We start from the raw sequence: 24,213 nt of genomic DNA, 5'->3' as shown, positions 1-24,213 counted from the left end.
AGTGCATTAGGCGGTCTAAAGAGAGTGCATCCACTGCTGCTAAAACAGTGTTTGCTGTTTCGTTACTGTTTTTGGTTCCTTTTGATAGAAGGAACTTACAAGAAGGTACAGTGATAGGAGTTTCTTATTCAGATTTCTTGCCCCTTAATACAAGCTCTGACTGATAAGAGTGACTGGGAATAAATATATACATTTTAGTGCAGTGTCCTTAAATAACTTCAGCAAAGGCCTATGAGTTTATTTAAAGATTATAAGAGCATTTGGATTTGGTGACCTTTTTCAGTCAAACTCTGGTAGAGCTTCATCATCTCTTCTGAATGAGATGATTTGACCTTTATCAGGAATTTAAAACCTCTGGACCCAAAAGAAGAATCCAAAAAAATCTAATTCTTTCAGAGTAATTATAAGTATGTAGATAGATATAGCAATACCATTTATTTTTTAATTTGAGTAATCTGCTCTATGCAAATATGTGTAGATTCTCAGCATTATTAAAGCAGGCTCAAGTGAAAGAAAATTCCTGGGGTGGTTCTTGTTGAAAGGAGTTGCAGAAGATGCATTTTTCACAATATACCAGTTTTTCTCTTTATTTTCTTCACAGTTAAAATGCTTCCCTATGGAAATCAGATGGGGGTAACCGGTGTGGTTATTTACACAAATAACTTTTTTATTATTACACAAATAACGCATCAGAAAACAAGACAGTCTGTGGCACATCCATTATTGTGCAGGATCAAGCTTTGCAGGCAAAGATCCATTTTTTCCCCATGAGGGGGTTACAGAGGTCTTAAAACAATGAAATCCTGTTTCCTCACGGTTTTCTAGGCCCAAACACAAGGTAAATCAGCTACTTCTGCAAAAGTATTCTTGGGGGGGAGAATGAAATCCACACTGCTGAGTGAGTAAATTCATCTGGATTAGATTATTTCCTCTTCCCCTGCTGCACACAAGTAGTTTGATTACTTGTTTTAACTCTGTAAACCTTAATAAACTCCTTAATTTTTGTGTGGTTAGCTTTAATTCACAGTTCTCCTTTTTGTTTTGCTTTTTTTTATTTCCTTCATCTCTGTAGCCAACAATCTGCATTAATCCTTTCTGTATACACAGATTCATAATCTGTTGTTGAAAGTATAATCCTTTGCTTCTAGGGATCAGATGTCAAAAGCAGAGAGTTTGGGATTCTCTCTTTTTCTTCAGGTTGCTGTAGTGCTGGTTGATACTGTGGTTTTTTTCTTCATTGGATGTAGGATAAATCACTCTCTTCCTTAAGTACTTACATAGCCCCTCTGTAAACTCTGTAGCCCAGCGTAATGGTTTTAACTCTGTAATGAAGGGTTACTCTTCTTTTAACAGGTAAGAAACAAAGGCAGAGAGACTAGGGATGCAGATTCATTATCCCTGTGGGATTCTCCTGCAGCAGCTGAAGGTGATTTAACTGTGATCAATTTATAGTTTACACTAATCCATCAGGTTATGAACTCTCTCATGCCAGCTGTACTTGTGGAGTGGTAAATTCCAGCAGAAGGGCAGGGAGGAGTCAGATGATAGCTCTTTCAGCCACTGTAATTAAATCTAGCAGAGATCGCAGATCCAGAGCATTAAGGACACCCCTGTGCCTCCTTCAGTGCCGAGACTCACATAGCTAAAAGGACAACCCAGCTAGTTTGCGTGGTGACGAGCAGCTTGCCCGTGGGAGTAGCACCCAGTTCAGGACACCTGCGTTGCTGCTGCGGTGCCACAGGCAGGTCAATTTTCTGTGTGAATTTTGCACCTTCTATTACACAGGCTGTTGTGGTTGTGTCCTGTGGCTGTGGATGGGGTGGTCAGCCTGAACGGCGGCCACTGCACATCACAGTCCTGTGGTGCCTGCCAGCATAACCAGCATCGCTCGAGCCAGTCATGACATTCATAGAATCATAGAATGGTTTGGGTTGGAAGGGACCTTAAAGATCATCTAGTTCCAACCCCCCTGCCACAGCCGGGGACGCCTTTCCCCTAGACCAGGTTGCTCAAAGCCTCATCCAATCTGGCCTTAAACACTGCCAGGGAGGGGACAGCCACAGCTTCTCTGGGCAACCTGGGCCAGTGTCTCACTACCCTCACAGACTCATTGTCCCAATCAAGCCCCAAACTTTGTGCCTTTCAGATGCTGGTGCTCCAGAAGCCTTGTACCTGCCTTTCTGCCAGGTGCTTGTTCTGCCTGGAGCCTTGGGAGGAACTTTGATAATGGTTTTCCTGTGATAGTCCTGAAATTTCAATCTCAATTACTTTCAGCTGCACTTCTCGGAGAACTGTGCTTCCACAGTACATGCTAAATTGTTTGGAAGGACTACATATGCCTCAGGATCAAAATGCAACAGGGAACGTCAGCAGCATGTCTAAATAAACATCTCTGTTTCTCTTATAACAGTGTTTAGCAGCTCTGTTGGCAGATGTTTCTATAAAATGTTAAATACTGTGTTTTCCAAACCTCCAAAATGTTTGCAATCCAGTAAATAGAAAAGGACAGGGAAACCAGCTGAGGAAGGTATGGCAAAGAACAGGAGAGCCCTAAAGAATTAGTGCTTCTTCAGAAACAAAAAGTGAAATTGGGTCCTGGGAATTAGTATTTCATTAACACTGGGTTTTAAAATTATTTATTATTGATGTGCATTTTTTTAGCTGTGTAAAACTACAAAAGGCAACAGGGATTGGTTTAGTGCAAGTAAGGGGCTTTATGGTTGTTATGTGAGTTTAATATATCAGGAGTTTCTACATGCATTTTTGTATCAGTAGCCTGATGTGTTTATCTACCAAGTTTTAGAAGTGCAAAACCTGAACAGAACTTAGTGGTTTGGTTTTTTTTTTTTCCTTGTGGATCTCTTGCATCCTCTTAATGCTAATTTATTTTTTCTAATTATTTTTATTTTGGTGTGCTAAGGGGAAAAGGGGCTTACTCTTTCTCTTACGTTCCCCGTTGTGTTTTCTGTCTCTTCGTTCCTGTGTCACACAGTATGTTTCAACCTGAGCTCAGGGTATCGTATGTTTAAAAACTTTTCAGTGACTTTGGTGGCTGAGGCGGTCATGGACACGTCGTCCTCTGCTTCTCAAGTTCTGCTGTCTGCTGCATGGTGGCAGTACTGCTGTCTCTGTGGCTGCCTGGGGAACTGGGTCAGCAAAGTGGTCCAGTTCATCGTGCTGCTACCCAAATGTTTGTGCTAGTGCTGCATCAGGGACTGCTGAAGTCATTTTGAGTTGTCCCATGGGTGACTCTGTCGCCCCTGTGGCCGGGAAGGAAGGAGAAAGGCTTTCCCAAGGTCATTCTTAGGAGGTCAAGGCACAGCTGGGATGGGTGGCAGGGATGGGGACCTGGCATGCCACTGCAGAGCGCTGGCCCTTGCACCAGCACCTCCTCGCTGGCCAGCAAAGGCAATTAGTGCCTTAATTCTAATCTCCCTGGGTGCTTCTGCAGTCTGTTTTTCTTTCAAATGCTTTAAATGCCAGACCTGTGATACTGTGAAGTACCGTGAAGTGAGATTAGATAAGGGGAAGTAGCAAGTGCGTGCTGAGGGCAAAGCTAGTGGAAGTTGCCTCAATGAAACCTGTGCATGGGGCAGGCTCGGCGCTGTGGGGGATGCAGCGGGGCCATTTCTCTGTGCATCTGTCCCGGTGTTCCTTGGCTCTGGAAGGAAGCTCTGTGCCACGCGTCGTGGTTCATGCTTGAGGCAGGCGCTGGGGTGCTGGAACCAGAGATCAGGTGTTAGGGGATAGAGCTGGGAGAAGGCCCGTCACTGTGCTCCAAGGAAAACAGCTTTCACTATGTGGGAGAAAATATGGCTATGAGGTTCAAATCAATGGGAGGACCCAGGGGCATGGGCAGTTAAGAAATCCCTTTGAACTCATTTAATAAGTGATTTATTTAGATCTCAAGAGTGATGTCTTTAAACCTGAAACAGGGTGATTTGGGAACCTTTGATCACATTTTTGGGGGATAGTTTCCTCCCAGCTGACAACTACAATTTTTAAGTCCCTTTTAATCCCCCAACCTTGACACAGCTGGGTTTTTGGTATTCCAAACAGAGGATTGCTCATTTGAATGGACTCTCCAGTTGGGTCATATCCACAGTGTGATCATATCAGGCTAGCCTACGTTCTCTTGTGTCTCCTGGTTTTGGGATGCCAACCTTCAGGAAGAAGAGAAGGTGAATAGGTGGGTCTGTGTTTTCTTAAACTGTAACAGCTGTTTTGTTGCATTTCTTAGTGATTCCTGTTTCTTTGAGTTGACATAAACTGAGTTAATGATTGTTCTCTATTCTCCACCACTGTGACTCTCCTTATCTCAGTGAACAGCTGCATAAAACCATATAGGTGAATGCAGAATTGGATGTTAGATGTGATATGAGACATCCACTTGCTCTCTTGGGCAGATTGCTGATCGTACTGTTACCTAAGTATTCTCATTTCCTTACTGCCAAGTCATCACTTAAATGCTAGAAACTGAATCTAGAAGAATCTCTGCATTGCGTTCTGGTAGCAGGAGAGAAGGAAGGAGTGGCCTGTGCCGTAGCTGGGAGGCCAAGCTTTTAGAAGCTCTAAGCCGTGGAATAACATGTTGGTTTTGACTGCTGTGTGATGCCAGGAGAGCGTCATGCAAGAGTGAATGTAAAAACAGAGGTGGAAAAATCAGGCTTTTGAATTTAGGGATTAGCTCCGGGGCAGGGGAGGAAACGTGATACCCTCTGCTTCAGATCTGCACCAGGAAAAGCATTTTGCGTATTTTTGTACCATTGGCAATGGTTGCTACAAACAAAACAAATGTTTACCTGAATCTCATATGTACAAGAAATTCTGAGCCCTCATGCTGCCCTAAAGTCACTTAACTGGCTTTGTATTTGCAGCGTGCTTAGCTGGCTTTGCAAACTCTGAAGAGATTTAAAGTCCGTGCTGCTGCACTGATATGTCACTTTATCTGTCAGCCAGGAGTCTCTTCTGTCCTCTTTGTACACATATGCCCATGCTAGCCAGATGGTGCTGGGTTTGGGTGCCATCCAAAGTAGTGCATTAGAAAGGCCAGGTTATGTGTCATATTTCAGAAGCCAAGAAGAGCTGCCAGTTCTACTCTTCTGGTAACAAACAGCATCGATCATGTTGTCCTTGCTATTCTCAAGCTGATTTTATCTAAGACACTCAAAGGATATAAGGTTGAAGCTGTACAAATCCCACCTGTTGCCTCCTCTGTAGCTAATATCTGCATTTGCATTTACTGTGTGTCCTAGAAAAATCTGCTTTCTACCACCAACGTGAAATTCTTTCTGGTGTCAGAAAGAGATTTCGATGTCGTTTGGCTGTTGATTCTCTGGGAGCACAGTATGATCTAGGAACTGGGAGATGTAGATTCTTCTCCTGGAAGTGCCAGAGGACTGGCGGTTGGTTTGAGGCAAGTTGCTTTGTATTTGTTCATTTCTTATTCTGTAAAATAGAGCTGAAAATGCTGATTCCCTTTGTGTTGTGCTTTAAGAATTGCTAATGAAAAAGGCCTGATAAAAGCCAAATGGTGATGTTATTTCTAAATTATGAAGGAACTTTCCCTCACCTTCTCAGCATGCCTTTTTTTTTTTCCCCCTAGATGAAGGCTTTCCCTGATGGGATTTGAAAGCCACAAACCTCATCTGTGTCAATAACAGAGTAATGTGTGGATGGGGAAGTGTATTCAGTGTGGAGAGAGAGATGGGGGATGAACTGCTATTAAGCACACGTTAATTAACCTAACCCCTCACTCCCCAGGTTGCTGCCTTCTGTGGGAGGGGTGGATGTTTAAGCTAGTCTTTCTGGTTTTTAAAGCCTTTGTATTGTCAGTCTGTCTGTAAGGTTTGAGAAGACATTTGCTTCTGGCATCATTGCAAGAAGGGCACTGTTCTCTCGGTCACCTGCTTTTACGGGTCCTGCTGAAACCTGAAAACTGACGCTTATAATTTTGCTCGGTCACGGTGGGGACCTTGGGAAATCCATATCCTTCACTGAAAATAAATACCTGGAAACTCCTGTGTTTTAAACCCCTTTCTGCTTTAGTGAGTGTTTCTGGTCTGATGTGTGAAATTTCCCGTTCTACTCTTTTATCAGCTTTTTGAAATGTGGTATTCTTGATATTATCTTTTTATCTGCAGTTTCTACTATCATAGAGCTCCCTGAATTCCTTGACAAGAGCTGCTTTGCACATAAAAGCAAGATTATCAAGAGATACAGCAGAGATGCTGTGGCCCGGTGGGAGCCATGTTTGGGAACAGGGCCGAGGCGCTCGGGGCGGGCAGAGCTGGAGGATTTTGCAGATATCGGTGGCACTTTGTCGCTTAGCAACAGACTCCCAAGATGGAGGTGGCAGAGAGGACGCCGGCCCTGTCGCTGCCCGAGCATCTCCCGGCTCCGCCTGGCCGGGGGCTTGCACTCGCGCGTGGGGTCACGCTGCTGCGGTGCGACGTGCCGTGGGAATAGGTGGGCACCAAGAGCCTCCTGGGTTACAGCTGAGGTGGGGATTAGGGCTTTATTAATAAACAGGAGTTGCGAAATGCTTTTATAGCTCTTTTTCATCTTGAAAGTTCTTTGTATCATAACATTATTGAGAGAGATACGCTACAACTCTCACCTGATTTTATGAGCGCTTTTTAAAACAATTTTTAAACCACTTATCTCGCGTATGGTTGCACTGAGAGCTGGTGTCATCGCTCGTGCTGCTGTGGCAGTGAGAGTTGTTAGGCAGTGTGTGCGCATGTGTGTATGATATAATTGCCATGTCAGCTTTTCTGTTTCTGATTATCTACGTAAGGAAGCAGATAGCTGGTGGAGATGTCAGATGTGATGCGGCTTATTAAGAGCTACAAGACAGCAGTAATCACAAGAAACCCTGCTTCCATGCAGGCTGTTCTCCAGAGTCTCTGGTTGCGTCTGTTCTGTCTTCACCCTTCTCACATTGACTGGAATTTTTGGTTCTTGCTGAAGGGTTATGCCCATTTGAACAAATAAATCCCGTGTGCTACGTCTTGTGTTTCTCATTCTGTGATGTTTACCATTGACAAGGTGCTGTGAGCAGTAAATGAGAAGCAAAGTTAAGCCATCAGAGACGTGAATCGTGAGATGTACAATGGCTCTTAACTAATTTGAGTGGTTAGCAGTGATGAAAGTTGCTGCTCTGTATCATGTTTGAATTCCCTATTGCATTTCAAAATTGAGGGCTAGCAGCAAATGGAAAACTTTGCATGAATGCCCCTTTCTCTGGTCTCTGACTGGTAAAGCCTTGTTCCAGACAGGAAGAAAACAGGCCCTACAAAACAGCCAGCCTTTGGTTTCAGGTCTGTGAAGTGCAGATAGAGGTTTCTGGATCTGAAAACGAAGCATTGAGAGAGACTTGTAATTTAGCATGGGTTGAGGAAGTGGTCGCAAAGAGGCCCAGCTTAGCACTGCTTGGGTGGGGGAAAACCCAAATCCTCTAAACATAATGGAAAAAGAGTGGCAAAGCCGATGCAAACTTGCACCGCTCACTCTGAATTTGGTGAGACAGCGAGGAGGAGTGATTGACGGCACCTGCTCTGCTGAGGTCTTTCTCTGCAGTGGGTTATTGTCCCGTCAGCTCTGCCTGCCTGAGGCTTTATTTGACATGCTTGAATAAGTGGATCATATCATTTTGATTCTGCACATGTTCTCCTCTCTACAGCTTGCTGGTTTTGTTCACTCTCGAGCTTTAATTGTCCTGGTGGAGTGTTTGCTTGGTTACTTCTTCCATAGTGGCAAGTGAGACTAACCAGACAAAAGCACAGATCCTCCTTTCTCCCAGGAATGTTAATGAATGCGCTGACTTCTCTGTTCCTTCTTGTATCACATGTTGCAAACTGAGGTACCCAAGAACTGGTGGTGTCCTTTCTCAGTCTCATAAAAGTCTGTCTTCCCATTAGCACTGCTCTTGCCCTCTGTTTCTTGCTTTCAGTTTTGTCTCCCAGAGGAAACTTGGATGGAAATGAGAATGAAATATGGATTTCCTCTTTAAAAAGAAAATAAACCAAACTTTAAGGGCTTCCTATTGGAATGTGATGGGATTGGACTCCTATCTCCTATCCTTTGAAAATCCCAGCTGGAATTATTTAATGTCAAAGCATGGAATTTCCCAGTGTGAAATTCATTGCTGGCTAAGGATGCACTGGGGATTAGAGAGACATCACTTTGCCAGGGTAGCGTTGCTGTCACTGCAGGAGCCCTCACTCGCACAAAGGGACGTTGCTGGTCTGTCCTACTTCAAAGCTGAATCTTGGGGATGAAATTCTTCAATTCCTATTGAGGTGACATGCTGTGTGACTGACAGCTGGATTTGGGCGGAATAAACCAGAGTGGGTAATGTTTTGCCCTGCTTGGGAATAGAGAGGAAAAAATAAGAGGCAAGAGCAAAACATAATTTGCTGATTTTCTTATTTGGTAATGGAGTAGTTTGCTAGTGCACTTCCAAAATGTCCCTGAAACCACTTCACAGTTGGGTGATTTTTGCTCACTTGGCTGTATGATAAAAGGGTCAGATCAGGTGATTACAGTGATTTCTTCTGGTCCAAAAATAAAATAAAATAAAAATCTATGGCATGGAAGCCTGATGTCTTGCAAAGCTTTAGCTTAGATATCAGTACTCTCCTGAGGAGAAACCTCTACGTTTTGGAGGGTGTTTTCTCAGTTTCAAAGGAGTTGTATAAAGAAAAAACAGGAGCATATTCAGACACTTCACTGGGTAACCACTAAATGCTTTTTTTTTTTCCCCTCTGATCAAAGATGATTATTTTAAGTAGGCATCAATGTCTATATGTTAGGGATCTATAAAGCACTTAAGCAAAATATAGGCTGATAGCTGTATGTGCACCGACTGGTGTGGTGTTAACAAGGTGCAGCTTTGTTTCTGAGACTCATAAATCAGCAGTGGTTTAGGTGATGGAGGGAGAGAGGGGAACAACTCTCTGTCACATTAAAAGAGTAACCTTTCTGGCCTCTTTTTCTAAACTGTTGATCTCTATGTAAAAGAGGATTTGCCCTGCTGTTCTAATAAAAGTTGTAAAATAATATATGCGTAATTAGAATTTAATAATGATTTGTGTGACTGGATCTACAGCATAAGCTGGTTCAAGTGATTGTGTAACCTTTGCATTGTGTTCATTATCTAATGTTGAAATAACAGCTGGAAGTTGAGAGACTGCCATGCAGTTTTAAAATTACAGAGCTTGAAATTGCTGCTGTCTGTAAACATATGAAAATCTATTAATGACCTTTGAGCTCTCTGACTGAAAATGTTTTGTAACATAGAATACATCAAAATTGCCTGCTATTATAGTGTATGTTTCCCCTTTCTTAGCAATTGCCTGGGATATAAATGAATGTTTTGTTCCTGACACAGATATCAGAATATTTGGAACTATTCTAGGAAGCCCTAAGGATATATGGAAACATTTGGTCGCTTGTTTGTTCTAGCGAACCAGTTATAGATGAGCTGCTCAGGAGCACGTGGTGGGCTAAGCCACTCGACGTGGGAGAACATAGCTGCTGGCGAGACTGACAGCTGCAGACCTCTGTTGTACCATACATTTCTCCAGCAGCGTGTTTGAGAAGGAGCAAGGGTGATGAGGGGGGCACAGATGCACTGTCCTGGACTTTTCATTAGCGTATGTGACATTTAGACATTTAGAAAGGTATTTCTCTCCTACTAGATGTCACCTCGCTCAGAGTCTTCCCCTTAGGTTGAATTAATATGCTATGGGCAGCTGTTTCTGGAGGTGGCTGGCTTCTACATATTCCTTGTTGTTGGATCATTTATATTTCTTCTCATTTGTTTCCTAGCCAACAGAAACTACCAGAGGACTAATTATTTAATACACATTCTAGACCTCATGACAGCTGAACTGAAAATTGTCGCCTACCACTGCGGGCAACTGCAGAGTTGGTAAAAAATGCCTGTAGTGTCATAGTGGTTAAACATGAATTAATTTATCATGCAACATCAGGGATCAGGATATGGCTGGTTTTTCTTCTGGAGACACTCACCCCTACAGTAGGGTTGGCAGAAGTGAATTTGCGAGCATTCATCTCCTTCAACGCAGTGTTTATTGGCTTTGTGCAAGCTGTGTCAGCCTGCAGTTGAAGCTAAGCTTGCAGACTGCTCTGCTGTTGCTGAAGAACATTTATACCTCTGTTCTGCAGCATCTTTGGGAATGACACCCTTCCAAGGAGGATGGTAATAAAGAGTGTAGGCTGGAGGCAGTCTCAAAACGTCTGCAGCTACTTGCAGAGTGAATGTGTTTGAGGCTGTCACCACGTGGGAGATTCGTCTGGAGCGTTCATTCCGTAGGTGCTACTGCCTGAAGAGCAGTACATTTTTCATGGCTATGTTTTAAAAGTATGTACCAAAAAATAAGTGGAGACCACACATGACTGAATCAGGAATCCTAGAAATTAAATTAAAACGTTGCGTTTGTGTTTAGTGGGTGGAAGCTTTGAATTGCTTAAGAAATCAGGCCAGAGATTCTTGAATTCATGACCAAGCTACTTATATAGCTATATCTTTTAAGTCTCAAGCATGAAGCTGTTCACTTGGTAGTCAATGCAGTCATAATGTGGTTGTTAGATAATGTGCACTATGAAGATCAAAACATTAAATGCAGAAGTGTAGATGGAGGAGACCAATTTAGGCGCCTGCCTTTGGTAAATGAGCCATATGCCCAGTCCATCTGCCCAGCCTCAGGTTGGCTCAGCTCTGTTTCCAGAGTCAAGCTGGTGGAAGTATGACATCCCCCTCTCAGCAGAGGTTGAAACAGTTGCGTCGTCTTGTTTTGTTATTAATTTTAGAGAGAGAGATGGGATTTCGAAGTGTTCCTGTCCGTGGTGTTGAATAGGCTGGAGGCACCTTTTACCTACCAGTACCTTCCTGTTTCTTCTGACTAGTTTAGCTGAAAATGGTAATGGTGAAAGCATCCAGCTGCCATACCAGTCTGTGCTGGTAGGACCCTCATGCCTTTTCCTTTGGCAGCTTGGGGCCAGCTGGTGCAGGTGGAGACTGGGGGTTGTGTTACCTTCCTGGCAAGATTGGAAATGAGTGATGAAACGGCCACACCTGGCTTCAAGCAAGGAGCTGTCTCTTCAGGTCCTAATTCTGTCACTTGATGGGAGCTGTTTGAATTCAATATGAGTTCCTGTTTAAATAATCTGGGGAGAAGGGGAATTAGTTCAGATTAAGTGTTTAATGGCTGCTCTGTAAACAAGCATGTGATTGCTGCCCATCAGCAGCATGGGCCCAGCAGTGTCATTGAGTATTGATGCACTTGAGGAACATCTTCCCCAAAATACTAGACCTGGATTGTGTGCCTGCGTGTGCTGCTTACTTGCTGGTTAACTGAAATTACTGTCCCCCCCATCACTTTCTTTAAAATGGAGGTGTTATGCATGGTCCGTCACTTGTAAAATGCTGGGTAGCGTGAGGGCAGCGTGCAGTGCTGCTGTTCCCTCTTGGGAGGGCACTCACCGAGATGGTGGGAGTTTGCAGGAGCAGCACTCCTTGGGCAGTCAGTCTGCGGGAGGCGTGTGCACTCGGCATTCGTACCCAGCAGTGCGGCGATGCAGCTGAAATAAGCTGAAGTAGGTGCTGTCAGATAAGCACAAGCTCTTTCCCAAATCCTTCATACACAACATAAATTGGCCAGGCTGAGCTCCCAGTCCTGCGTGAAAGCAGCTTCAGCCAAAACGTACTTTTATCTGCTGTGAAAGCTGGGCGGGTTGGCCTTGCGGTGCACAAGCAGCAGCACTTTTCAGCACTCCTGCGGCCTGTAAAAGCTAGGCAGGCTGGGCTTGCAATATGCCTCATTTCATCTACCTGAAAATGGTGCCCCAGCTTCCCTTCAATCATTTAAGCTCCCTTGCTCTCTGACACACTTTCCGCTGACAGTAATTCTGCGAGCGCTCGTCGGGCATTTACTGCCATCACTAGAGGAAATACTGATGGCTTAAAATGGGATCATTTCCTTTCTGATGGACAGCAAGCACCTGTGGGAGCTTTAATAGCTGTACAGTATGTCTGCTAGTAGGTAGCGAGGAAGACGGGTGCAGTTCTCTGCGGCGAGGCGCCCGCAGGCTCCGAAGAGGAAATTGGAGGAGAGGGATTAGAAAGCCATGGCTGGCTCCCTGACGAGCTTGCAGAGTGCAGCTTAAACCAGTAGATTTTGAGTATCCATCTCCCCAATAGTGATGGTGGAGAAGGGGTTATATGAAAAACATGGACAACTGTGTGCTCACATTCATGCAGATTTCCTTGACAAAAGAGAAGGTAATTGCTGTATACATTCTTACTTTTATTGTCCCTGAAGTTACTGTTAAACACCGTTTCCGGTACTTGGTACTACCGTGGAGGGAGAGGACTGTTTTTCTCCTTGAGTAATTGAGAAGGATGAGAACAGTACCAGCCCCCTTCTCCCCAGCTTTTTAAAACAATTACTGCTCAGCACTTCATTTATTCAGGTCTTGTGCAAGCAAAAAAAGCAATCAAAGCCTTGTAAAATCATTGTGGATTGAAATGCATTTAAAAGTAGAATGATACTGACCTTCCCTTTTGTAATTTTTGGCTACATTGTGTTGAGATAACATTTGTCCAAGGTGTCTCTACTTGGTATGGTGTCTTCAGGGTCCTAGCAGCAAAGGTCTTATTCATGGGAGATGTAACAAGTGGGCATTTAGCAGAGTACCGGCAGCTTGCTCTTCACAGGTGACAGGAACGCAGCCTCTGGTAATAAATTTGACTGTTTCAATTACAGTGAGTTTCTCGGTTCATCCACTTTTATTTTTAAGTTAAATCATGTATTATAAACCTGCAAACCAATGGCAGCTTCAAATGTCTTAACATTTCCAAAGCTGTCTTGTCAAAAAGTCATCTTATTCTTGAGCTAAACATGTGACAGGGTCAGAGCAAACGTGATGCATTTTAGAAAGCAAGACTCAAACTCATCTGGAATATGTCAGCTACGAAAGGAGAATTGCAGTCTAAGGTTAAACAAACAAGGATTTCATTTGCAATCATTTTAATTGATATTGATTGCATTGCTTGGATGTAGGGTCGAAGCAAGAGAGTAACTTCAAATCTAAACTCTTTTTTTTTTTCCTTTAAAAAAAGCTTTAGTGGCTTTGGCTGAAAGGCTAGGGGCTAGAGTTACGTTTTAGTGAAGTTCGCAGTGGGGGAGAAGAGAGGGTGGGAAAGTAAAACAAGTGTGTGTTGTATTACAGGAAAAGTGAGAACTTCCCCATCCATGAAGACTGCAGCCTGCCGGCTGGATGTGCCAGCAGATGCCTCCCAAAGTGCCCTGAGCTCTGGGGAGGGTGAAGCCGGGCTGGCCTGCTGCCAGATAGGGCTTCCAGCAAGGAGCTGCTGTGCCAGGCTGCTGGCCAGTCCTACCTCCATGGCTCCTTTCCCTTCGCTGCCCTCCCTGTGTGCTCTTTCTACCCCATTAGCTCTCCAGAGCTGAGCTCTCAGACTTCGCCTCCTCTCTCACCATTAAAGAGTGCTTCTGCTCATTTTTAAGGTTTCCACTTGCATTTGCTGCCTGTTCACCACGTTGAGTTCAAATTCAATCACCATGGTGGTCCTAGCTGATACCCTCTGGTAGAGTTTTACCTCTTATGCCATTCTTTTTTCTCCCTTTTTTCTGTCCTTATTATTCACCTCATTTCATTTGCCTGTTGGCTACTCATCTTTTCTTGTGCTGGCTTCTGTTCTTGCAGTGGTTTCTCGTTCTACATACCCATCTTCAAATCTGTGCCTTAAAGTTAATTTCTTTCATGCCTGTTTCTCATTTATATCTCCAATATTATCTTTCAATTTGAATTACTTTCTCCTGTGTCACCTTTATGCAACTAAATGGACAGCAGATTTCCCTTAGTAGAGGTCCTGTCTGCATTTGTAACATGCTTTGTCTACTTAGAAAGCACGAGAATATTAAGTCAGCATTTGATTCTATGTTGTTGTTCTATAAACTGGGTATCAGGTCAATAGGAATAGTTTAAAAATAACCTAATTAAAAGTAAATTTGTTTCAGTTCCTCTCTCAGCCACGATCTCTCCCTAAACTATTAAACAAACACGTTTGGCAACCCTACTGCTAATTGCATGATAGAGTTAATATAAGGATAGATGGTGCTTAGATCCTCGGGGGCTTTTCCATTACAGTTTTGCTGAGAGAAGCTGGAGGCATAAACAGGGACAAGCAGGGTCAGTTTTAGAGACAGCAGTAGGGTTTTTTATTTCCTTTGCATGGATCCTTCTCCTGTTTGATGTTCAGTGGGATATTTCACATTGCCCAACTTAAGGAATAAGTGCTGCAGTGAAGACTTGTGGAGAAAAAAGCTGGAGGCTGTTTTCCTTCTGGGAAATCAGCCCATATAATCTTGTAAAGCCGGCAGAGGCAGTCTGGCAGGAGCAGAGAGTAAGCAGTCCTTGGCTGTGTGTCTGAGCCTTGCAGTGTCCGATGGGCCCTGGGGACAGGGCATTGTAATGGACTTGATTTCGCACCAGAGCTGCATTTCAAACTGATGCTTGAGGGCTGAGGGCGGTTATTTTATTAACTGTAGGTGTTGTTTTTGTCCTCCACACCCCAGCAGCACGCTTGAAGTTTTTCATCTAGCTGTGTGGTTTTTGCACTTTTTTTTCAGGTTCTTTAAGTGTTCCCTCTGTATGAAAGGTATTTACAACCCTGACCTCCCTGTTCATGCTTTCTGAGATCTCAAAAAGCTGTGTAAACTCAGAGGATTAAGGCAGAGTTTGAGCTGGGCTGAGCAAACAGGGGTGATAACTCCAGCCAGCGGATGGCTGTGGATGTGAGCTTGTGCCAGGGTCCTCTCAGGCTGATTGTTATTTCCTGATCAAACAGACAACATGGAGTCCGCTGTGCTGAAGTCTCTTGCTGTGGCATTTTAGGGGTAAGAACAGTCTCATTCCAGAGCTGAGGGCTGGGCACCCACATTATTCACAGCTTTATTTATAAAATGAGCGGTGTGCACCTTGAGTGTCTTTGGAGATTGCAGCTGTGCCTTGGTGACAGGAGAAAAATGGCTTTTCAGGAAGGAGTGTTGCAAGTGATTAAGGATGTTGCCAGCTCCGCCACAAGCAGAGGTGCAAATGCATAACTTGAGCCAGCTTGGGCCAAATAGCAATGAAAAAAAATTCACAGATATTTTTATTATGGACTCTCAAGATCTGTTGAAGAGTCTAAGTTACGTACTTGGGTTGCCAGCCTGTGCTGAGGTCTTTGCCAGTGGATCTTCACAGCTACTGGTGTGCAAGGTATTTCAGGTAGAGCTGGAGGAGGTACCACAATTACATTTTCAGCTCAAGTGTTCTTTGATATCTATACATACAAATAAGAAAATGGGGAGATAGAATCTGTATGTTTCATGGAGTAACTGTCAGGAAAGAGGCTCCAAGGAAAGGCCTAATTCTTCCTTATCTGTAACCATGCCGCCAATTAGAACCATCTGCTCTCTGTCTGCAGCCCAGACAGACAAGAGGCTGCAGATGGAGAGGCAGTAGCCTGCCCTGGAAGGTGTGAGAGAGATTCCTAAGTGAGGACAGGTAGGAGACAGCCCTGGAAGCAATGAGTAGTAAGGAACAAAATAGTTTTGTATATTCTGGAACAAGATTTGGCAATCTCCTTCCCGGAACTGAGAAGAGAGAACGGGCCTGGATCTACCAGCCTTCCCTGGAGAAGGGGATTTACTGGCCCTGACAGCAAAGGTAGCCAGGTCTGCTGACTCCTGGGTTGGGCAGAAACCCCAAGACTGGATATTGAGACCTTTTTACTTCAGGGCCTGACTTCAGACATTGTTGCTGTGTGAACCCTTAGGCTTTACGTGATGTGCAAAGGGCAAAAATAACTGCTGGTCTGGGCTTGTCTGGAAGGAAGGCTCCAGGGGAGCAGTTTGTCAGAAGGCCAGTCTCACCTGCCGGCTGGGATTTCTGGATTGAAGTCAAGGTGCATAAATAAACGTTGTTCACTGCAGTGATGTACTGTGTATTTTGTACGTGCTCAAATTTTCCAGCAATTGCCTGTGCACAAGCACAGATGCACATCCAAAAATAGTAAGCTCTTGTGTTAAGTGAGGTCCCCAACTTGGAGGTCATAAACTTTGGTAAAAGAGCAGTCGCTGGAAGGCTCTTTCAGTAGAGTAAATAGAAAGGAAACAAAGGAGGCAAGAACAGAAACCCCATTAGCCCCCTTCTGCTCTCTGCCTGAGGCTGCAGAGATCTGCATTAGCAGCACAGAAAACAGCCCCGCTCTCACCCTCTGCCAGTGAGGAGAAGCTGAGTTCAGTGTCCTGCGCTCCAAGAAAAAGCAAAGTCCTGTGAGCTGCATCCTCTGCTGGAGTGGGGAGGAGCAGGCCTGTGGAATAGGTTTTCTTGTCACGGGGCCGAGAAATTTGGCTTCTTCCCCACAGCTGCCCCAGACCGGCCACAGAGCTGCGGCCACCTCCCTCCGCCTTCCCCCTGCCAGAGGCAAGCAGCAGGCTTGGCTACCAGGGCTTGGGTTTTAATTCACGGCTGTTTGGAAAGTGCTTGAGATTCTTGGACGCAAGTGGCACTCCAAGTGAATGCATTATTTCCTTGGCTTTGATCCAGCTATGACTGTATTCCCTGAATTAATTTTGCTAGTAGCTCAGTGATGAGACAAACCTTAAATCTCCAAACAAAATGGGGATAAAAAGCTAAATTTCTAAGTAGGGCATTTTGTAGGATTCAGTAAGGAGAAAAACACAGATTTCCAGACCGGTTATGTGGTGAAGGGAATCGTCCAAAGCCTGCTGTGAATGTGCTGTGGGTACTGAGGGAAGACTTTCCCGAAGGCATTGAGAGACCCAATCCCCATGTGAAGCCAGCTAGAATTTAAACCGAAATGGCCATTTACTGCCTTTGAAAGCATCCTTAAAAGTTGAATATTACACGCTGAGCCCGGAGTGCATTATTTGCTGGTGCTTTTAAGTGGTGGCATTCCCCTGCCTCCTTATCAGAGGCCCATGACACCTCATGCAGCATCCTCCATGCATCTGCTGTCACGTTGCAGCTGCATCTGGATTTATAAAGAAGTGCGCATTTTTGGTGACGTCTGTTTCTAAAGTTTTGCTGAATATCAGTTAACAGATGTCATTTCCATTGCACTAGTTTCTGATTAGTTACTAAAGCTTAGCATTTTGATTTCGATCTCGGCAACTTCCCAGTAAATAGGACAATGTGACCTTCTTTAAGTGGCATCTCGAGCTGCTGCTTTAGTGTTGTCTTAAAACTAAAAACCAAAGTGAGCAACTAAACGCTAATTTGTATTCCTCGTTTTCTCATTCATGGAGAATAACGCCAGACAATCATTTTCCTTTCACTAGTTATGGACTTGGCAAGCTGAGCTGTATTCTGGTGTGTTCTGCGCCTCTCAGACAGTGCTACTTATTTTAATTTTGGGGTGAGGGTTGTATATTTGGGGGTTTTGCAACTTGCTGTGTATATGTGTGCTTTAAGAGGAGCTTGCCAGCCACGCAGGACCCTTGTGAAGGTGGTTAGAGATTGGGTGCTGGCTAATTGTCTTTGAGCCTGTGTTGGAATAGGAAACAACTGTACATATTTTATCATTCTGATTCAAGTTTCAATGTCTCTGTGAGCCTAAAGTGTCAGTGCATCATCTCTTTTCACAGGGAAGGGTAACTTCAAGCAGTGGGTGATTTGGAGTGGAATCAGCGTGTTGCACACTGAGGCAGTCGGTTCACTAATTAAATGAAAAGGAGAGGAAATAATCTAGAGCAATCAGCAGGGCATTTCATCCCAATTCCTAGTTTTCTTTTTTGTTGGGTTTTAGTTTTTGAGAGACTAGAGAGCTAATGATTTTCATGAGCTGTTTTACAGTACTGAAGGTGTGTGTGCTGGCGTGAGCGAGTTGTATTGTGAGCTCCATACAAATACCCGTGATGTAATTGCTTGAGTAAGAAGTGAGGCATTTAGAAAAGGGGGGATGAGGCGTTTAGAAAAACTTCCGTGGCTGAAGTTGACAAATTTTGGCATGGTAAACAGTGCTTTTACGGTATTTCCTAATCTGATATATTTACCTCGCATAAAAAAATTAATTGGGATAGAGATTCTGCAAAATATTCCAAAAAGAGTTTAGTTTTTACCCATGAGCGGTTAATAAAAGGCATTGGGGAAAAAATTTATCTAGCTGTAGTGGACTAATGTCATAGTGATTTGGCATATGATTTCTTAAACTCTTCTTCTGTGTGGTGTGTGTAGGGAGAGAGGTTGATATGTTGTCACCAGGAGTTCGGCTTTCAGCCCGCAGAGATGCCAGGGATAGCAGTAGTAATTCCCTTCTCTGATCTCACTTCCTATGTTAATCATCATGACATGACATACCCGCTTTTAAACTATGCTTAGTTTGTATGTTATAGTCCTGATTCAGGGCAGACACTTAACACTTAGAAGTGTTCAACCTCTGTTGTGTGTTTAGATCCCATTGATCTCGGCTTGCTTATTGAATGCACAGTAGGCTTTAGAAGTGCATTTCTCCATATGAATGCTACTGTGAATCAGAGACTGTCAGGCCCAAGGGGGGTCTAATACGTTGCTTTCTGAGATCAGAAACAAAACAAAATAAAACCCACCTCTGTTTCAGTTGAACAGTTAAAAGCTTTCCTTCAGGATGCTGATTTGCTCATGTGCTGTTGACGTATGGTTCCTGAATTAATCTGAAGCAAACTCATTTTCATAACCAGTTCCAGCATCTCTGAAATTAATCAAACACATAGCCTGGAGAGTATTCATCCTAATCTAATCTAAAATTACTGTTTGCATTGTGCGTGCCTAATTATTCTTCTTAAGTCATCTCTGGAAAGAACATGCTGTCTTGTTTGTATTTTTATTCAATATTTATACTGCTTAATGCTTAAAAGTAGTCTCAAATAGCTTAAAGAACTTACTAATTTTTTTTCCTCCTTTACAGAAGGACATGTCGCTAAAGCCTCAGGAACGGAAGGAGAAATGGGAGAGGCATCCGGGAAAGAAACCTAGAGAATCTGAAAACTGTGTGTCTGCTGAGCCGAGTGAAAATGGCCATAACAACGATGCTGGGAGCTCTGAGAGAGAGGCAGAAAGAGGCAAAGAACGGATGAAGAAGAAACTCCCCTTGAAGCTGTCCAAACAGGTAGGGAAATTTATTTCTCGTCTGAAGCAACTGTGTCGTGGTATTGGCCACTGTGAAATATTGTCCTGATGGTAGGCCGGGGTTGTTAATGTCACTGGCTTCTCTGGTAACTTGTGCTGGTGAAACCAATGTCTCTTACAAGACTTCTGGCCAAGTGCACAAATCCTGCGTTGTGGTAGAGTTTCATAAGCTAAAGGAAGACCCAGGTGTACTGGGTAATGTAGGAAGGAAGGAGCAGACCTCCCTTCTAGCCTGCAACTTTGAGACAGCACGGTAATTCACACCGTAGGTTTGTGGCCCTTACAGTCTTAGGCACAAATAGAAGTTGTCAGTTGGATCATAGCCTTCCTTTGGGAAGTCGTGCTTGTGAATGTGCACCTGGAAGTTGCAAACATGAGTATGCCCATCTCATGAATCAGGTTCATGTGCCCCCAAAACCGTATGTGGAGAAGGAGAGAATATTCCAGTATTTTAGAAGTAGAAAGTCGGTTTGGAGGAAGTTGTGCTCTGGGGAATCTTTTCTCTGTGCCCTTCTAAAATGTGGTAGAGCATTAATGAATTAGGAGTTGTCATGCTGGAGGGGATGATTGCGGAGGCTCCCATCTGAACCACAGTGTGTACAGAGGCGGGAGGTGACAAAGAAGAGGCACTATGGCTGGCAGGCTGTTTATCACTTAACTGCTGCTCAGCAGGGAGATTTGTTGGTGACTCAGTGCTCATTCATCAGTTTGAAATCCACACGGCACAGCAGCCTCTATTTATGAACAAACACTTTCCCAGCTGTCCGTAACATGGTGCCAATGGGAAGACCAGTGTACTTGACCCTCCAGCATTTGTTCTGAGCTAAGAAGTACACTACGATGAAAAACTATTTTTTATTCTCCGTAATGCAGAGAAGAGCTGTTTAACCCAAGCAGACCTTCTGTTCTGTGAAACTAGTTCTGTATGTGTGCCAGACAGTGAAAGATTGAATTGTCCAGTTATTGGAAGTGTTTTTTCAGACTTCAGGTATTTTAGCATTTGAAAGGATCGTTAAGGTTATCTATTGTAACCCCCTGCATAACTTCACCACCATGCACAATCTTTTGTGATTGTGTCGTTCAGAAGGGTTCATCACATTTTACCTTATAAATTCTAATGGACTGCTCATGGCCCCATTCTTCTGGTGGCTAATTGTTCTCATTACCAAATTAGCAGATTTTTGTTTTCTTCCTTTTGATTTAAAAAAACTAGTTGGAATAATTCAGTACAAATAACTTACATAAATGTGTTAGTACTTTTCTGCTTGCAAACATTTAGGTAGCAAATCATGTAACCATGCACTTCTAGTAAAATATTTGCCAGGTTTGTTTTCTTTTAACTCCCCAAAGTGATACCAAATGTTTTGGTTTTAGACTTGTCAGTGTATATGTGGTTAAAATATATCAAATTTCTTGTTTGTTTTTGCTGGTAGTTGAGTGATGGGGTTTCAGTTCCCCCCTCTGGTTACAGGTGCAATGAGTTTGTGCACAAATATTCACTCTGTGCAAATTAAAATGACTTTTTATTATGGGTGAATAGATGCACATTTTAGCTTCGATGAAAGTTTGAGCAACTAGGATCCTTTTCTCGGCATCCAAACCCACAAAAGGCTAAGCATGTATTTCACCAGAAGTCCCTGGCTTTCATATAAAACGTTTAGAAGCAATAGTGCTGGATAGTGTTCCTGCCTGCTGCTTACACCGGGATTGTGGTATCGTGCTTCATCAGCTCCTCTGCCTCTGTAAAGCTGCTGTTGTGTCGGGTTTTTTTATTTACGTGAAAAGGCCCCAAACACCAATCCAGTGACCCTTGCAAAGTATACATAAAGCTGACTCGCTTTCCGCTCTAGTCCCCGGAGTAACCTTACAAACGCTCATGTTGATGCAACTGAGAGTGGTGCAGTCGACTATGGAAACAAGGAGCGCTGCGGGAGGTCATTAGGTCTCGATTGCCACCAAAATCTCTCCAACATGAAAGGCTGGCTTCAGTAAATACTGCATTTCTGTGGGTTACAGAGTTGTTCCTTCAGCTCTGAAATGTTGCTGCAGGGAGTTCGGAGCATTTTGGGTATTTGCACCGTTGTGATGTGTGAGGCCGTGGGGAGGGACCCCTCTTCCTGAAGCTGGGGTGAGCCAGTTCCTCACCCGCCGCAGAGGAGGGAAGGGTTGTTAATAGTGACATCTTCTACATGAAATTTAAAGCTAAGTTTCAGGTAATTGCAGCCACTAAGGATTTCATGACACTTCCTTAGAAACCTTTGGGACAAGAGGTTTTGTTACACTGGCCAAACTCCAGTTTCTGTAATTATATGCTGCTGCCTTAGTTTACCAAACATTTAGATTATTTGTATTTCAGCTTTGAAAAATGAGGACATTGTTATCTGTTTCTTCTGACTAGTATTTGGCTGCCATCAGTGATTAAATAGGGTATTTGCTGCCACATTCATGAAAATCTGAATTCATCTTTCGTTGTTTAATCTTTTTTTTTTTGTGTGTGTCAGTAACAAGCTCCAAAAAGAGCAAGGAGCTTGCACAAAGAGTATAAAATAAAACCTGTGATGAGTGACTCATTAATACGCAGTGCCTCTTTAAACAAGTCACACTTAGAATTCATCTTTTATCGAAAAGGGAGTTTTTTTAAATACCTTTTATTATCCTAGCTGATATAGTTGTGAAAACCAGACAAGTTTTCAGGTCTGTAAGGTTGATGAAAGCAGGAAAATCTAAGCTAGATAAACTATGCTATTCTTAGTTCAAAATAATTATGCAAATTATATAGACAAGTTCAATAATTTTTCCTTTTCTTAATAACCACGAAGTTCACACTTAAAATTTTGGCATTTCCTGCCAAGCTGTCTAGACAAATTGGCTGTAATACTAAGTTTCCTGGAATATGGGGGCAATTTTTGCATCTCAGGGTTATTAAATATAGGTTTATACCTAATTTGGAAAGCTTACTGTAATTAATGCTAATTATATTGAGATGTTGCTTAGAAATTACTGTTCAATTTGAAGCTTTTCTTATACTCTCATCCCTTCTCTTCACAATGCTACTGAATTGTCATCTTTTCTACGTAGCCTTCTCTAATAAATCAAATTGGGCATTATAATTATGGCATTCTGCTAATCCTTGTAGAGGGGTGCAAAGTGGTAAGCTGATTTGAGTGCCAGGTTGTCTGCTTTGTTTAGAAAATTAGATTAATACTTCACTCTTTTTGACAAAGCATCCAGATTACTATTTGCTCCTGAATATTTGGTTCTTCTGTACCTCAGGTTATGGGGAGAGGGTTGCAAGAGCCAGTCTGTCCTTTCCAGCAGAGAGGGGAAAAAAGGGCATTTCAAGTAGTCGTAGGTTCTTTGGCCAAAGATTTGTCAGGATTTGGGGGCTGTTCTCAACGCATGTGCGCAGGGAAAGGTGCTGACTTGAAACTGCTGCTCTACGATGGAAGTCAACAAAACCTCTCCGTTATCAGGGGTATGTCAAGAAATGAGAAGGTATTTAAAGCTGTGACATATTTTAGTGTAGCCAGAGTGGCCTGCAGTAAAGCCTGCCCCTTTGAAAGTGTGTAGTTGCCTCCAAAACGGGAGCATTTGTTGGAAATTGAGTCATTGCCTTTTTTAAAAGCCATGTCCAAGACTAACCCAGTGGTTTGTGGAAGGGAATCCCCACCGCAGCCGCAGACAGTGCCAGGGGGGTAGAGGAGCCCATCATCCCTTTAAAGGATTCCTCTATGGTTGGGTGTGTAATTCACTTAGATGAAGTAAGAGGCAGATAAAAGATGAAACCTCTTAGTTCCAGTTACGCTTCCTTGTGTTGTCCTAAGTCACTCTTCTAGTTTTTGGAGAGTCACCCTTTGAACTCTGAGTCTGTCTTTCATTAGCCTTAGCTGAGCTGTTTTTCTCTTTTCTGGGTTCAATTTTGGAGTTGCTTGTTCCTCTGAATGTCTGAGCAGCCTGGGCTCACCCTGGATGTAGAACAGTGGTCTTTTCCTGAGCTTTGGGACCCATTGCCATTCTGTACATAGACTAAACATGGGCTGACCTCCTGAAAAGAGTTGGGGCTAATAGGAAAGAGTTGCTGATATTTCAGGTTAGCTTTACCTCAAGTTCTGTGGTTAGTCAGCTTGGGAGCATCACGGTGTATTGACTATGTTTAGATGTTAAATGTGGCTGTAATAACACTCTGTTCTGCAAATAATCATTTGTCACGAAGATGAGTGTCTTACACCTCCTCCTTCCTTTTCTCACCCACTGTTTAAATCACCCAAGATGAGGAACAGTCTCAAAGAAGCTGAGGAGAACGGGGTGGTGTAGCACATATTTAGTGCTCATAAATAGCATGCTGGGTTTGAAGCATAGGAGGAAAGGGCAAGAAAGCTAACGCTGTCATGTTGCTCTGGAGGTGCGACATCTCCGTGACTTCAGCAAAGCTTCACGGAGGGAGGGAAAGCAGAGTTAATTCCTGTGTCTCATTCACTCCCCGGCCTTCGCCAAACTGCTGAGCATATTGATGATTAATGTATATTGTTACTGTGGCTCTTGCCGGACTGGAACTGCTAAATTACATTAACATGTTTGATTATATATTCATGTGATTTCTCTGTGATGCTGATCGGCTCGTTATCCAACATTCATTGATGACTGCAACACCCTCCCTGCCCCTCCAGGAGAACACTGCTGTGAGTTACTGCTGATCTGAGCTAAAGGTGATACATGAAGTCATTTTCCATCCAGGATGCACCTTGTTCCTTCTGACGTCTAGGTGAAAATGGATAGCTTGTCTTCAAACCAGTTACATACCCTTGGCCCCATTTTGTGTGTGTGTGGTACTGAAAGGCCACGGGGCTTTTCTCAAGGTAGAGAGAAACAGTCTAGAAACTCATCTGGCTAATGAAATACCTTGTGTGGAAAATTTCCTTTGGCATCATACTGCTGCTGCTGACGGTTGGGCAATATAAGCAAGTAGCTGCTTTATTTTTTTTGTGTGTT

The 24,213-nt window shown here is 43.5% G+C and overlaps 1 protein-coding gene across 16 annotated transcripts in view; it reads left to right on the top strand.

Moving 5' to 3' along the window:
* FBRSL1 (fibrosin like 1) overlaps nt 1–24,213 on the top strand; it is a 546,044-nt gene that overhangs the window by 129,693 nt on the left and 392,138 nt on the right. For all 16 annotated transcript variants that reach the window (XM_068412713.1, XM_068412724.1, XM_068412719.1 and 13 more), the window contains exon 2: nt 19,004–19,204. In XM_068412713.1, the coding sequence (XP_068268814.1) occupies nt 19,004–19,204 (201 nt within the window). The remainder of the gene's footprint in view (nt 1–19,003; nt 19,205–24,213) is intronic.

The sequence above is a fragment of the Nyctibius grandis genome, chromosome 14 (genome assembly GCF_013368605.1).
Source record: "Nyctibius grandis isolate bNycGra1 chromosome 14, bNycGra1.pri, whole genome shotgun sequence".
Lineage (NCBI taxonomy): Eukaryota > Metazoa > Chordata > Aves > Nyctibiiformes > Nyctibiidae > Nyctibius > Nyctibius grandis.
The sequence above is the reverse complement of the archived record's forward strand: the minus strand, read 5'-3'. Positions and strand labels throughout refer to the sequence as shown.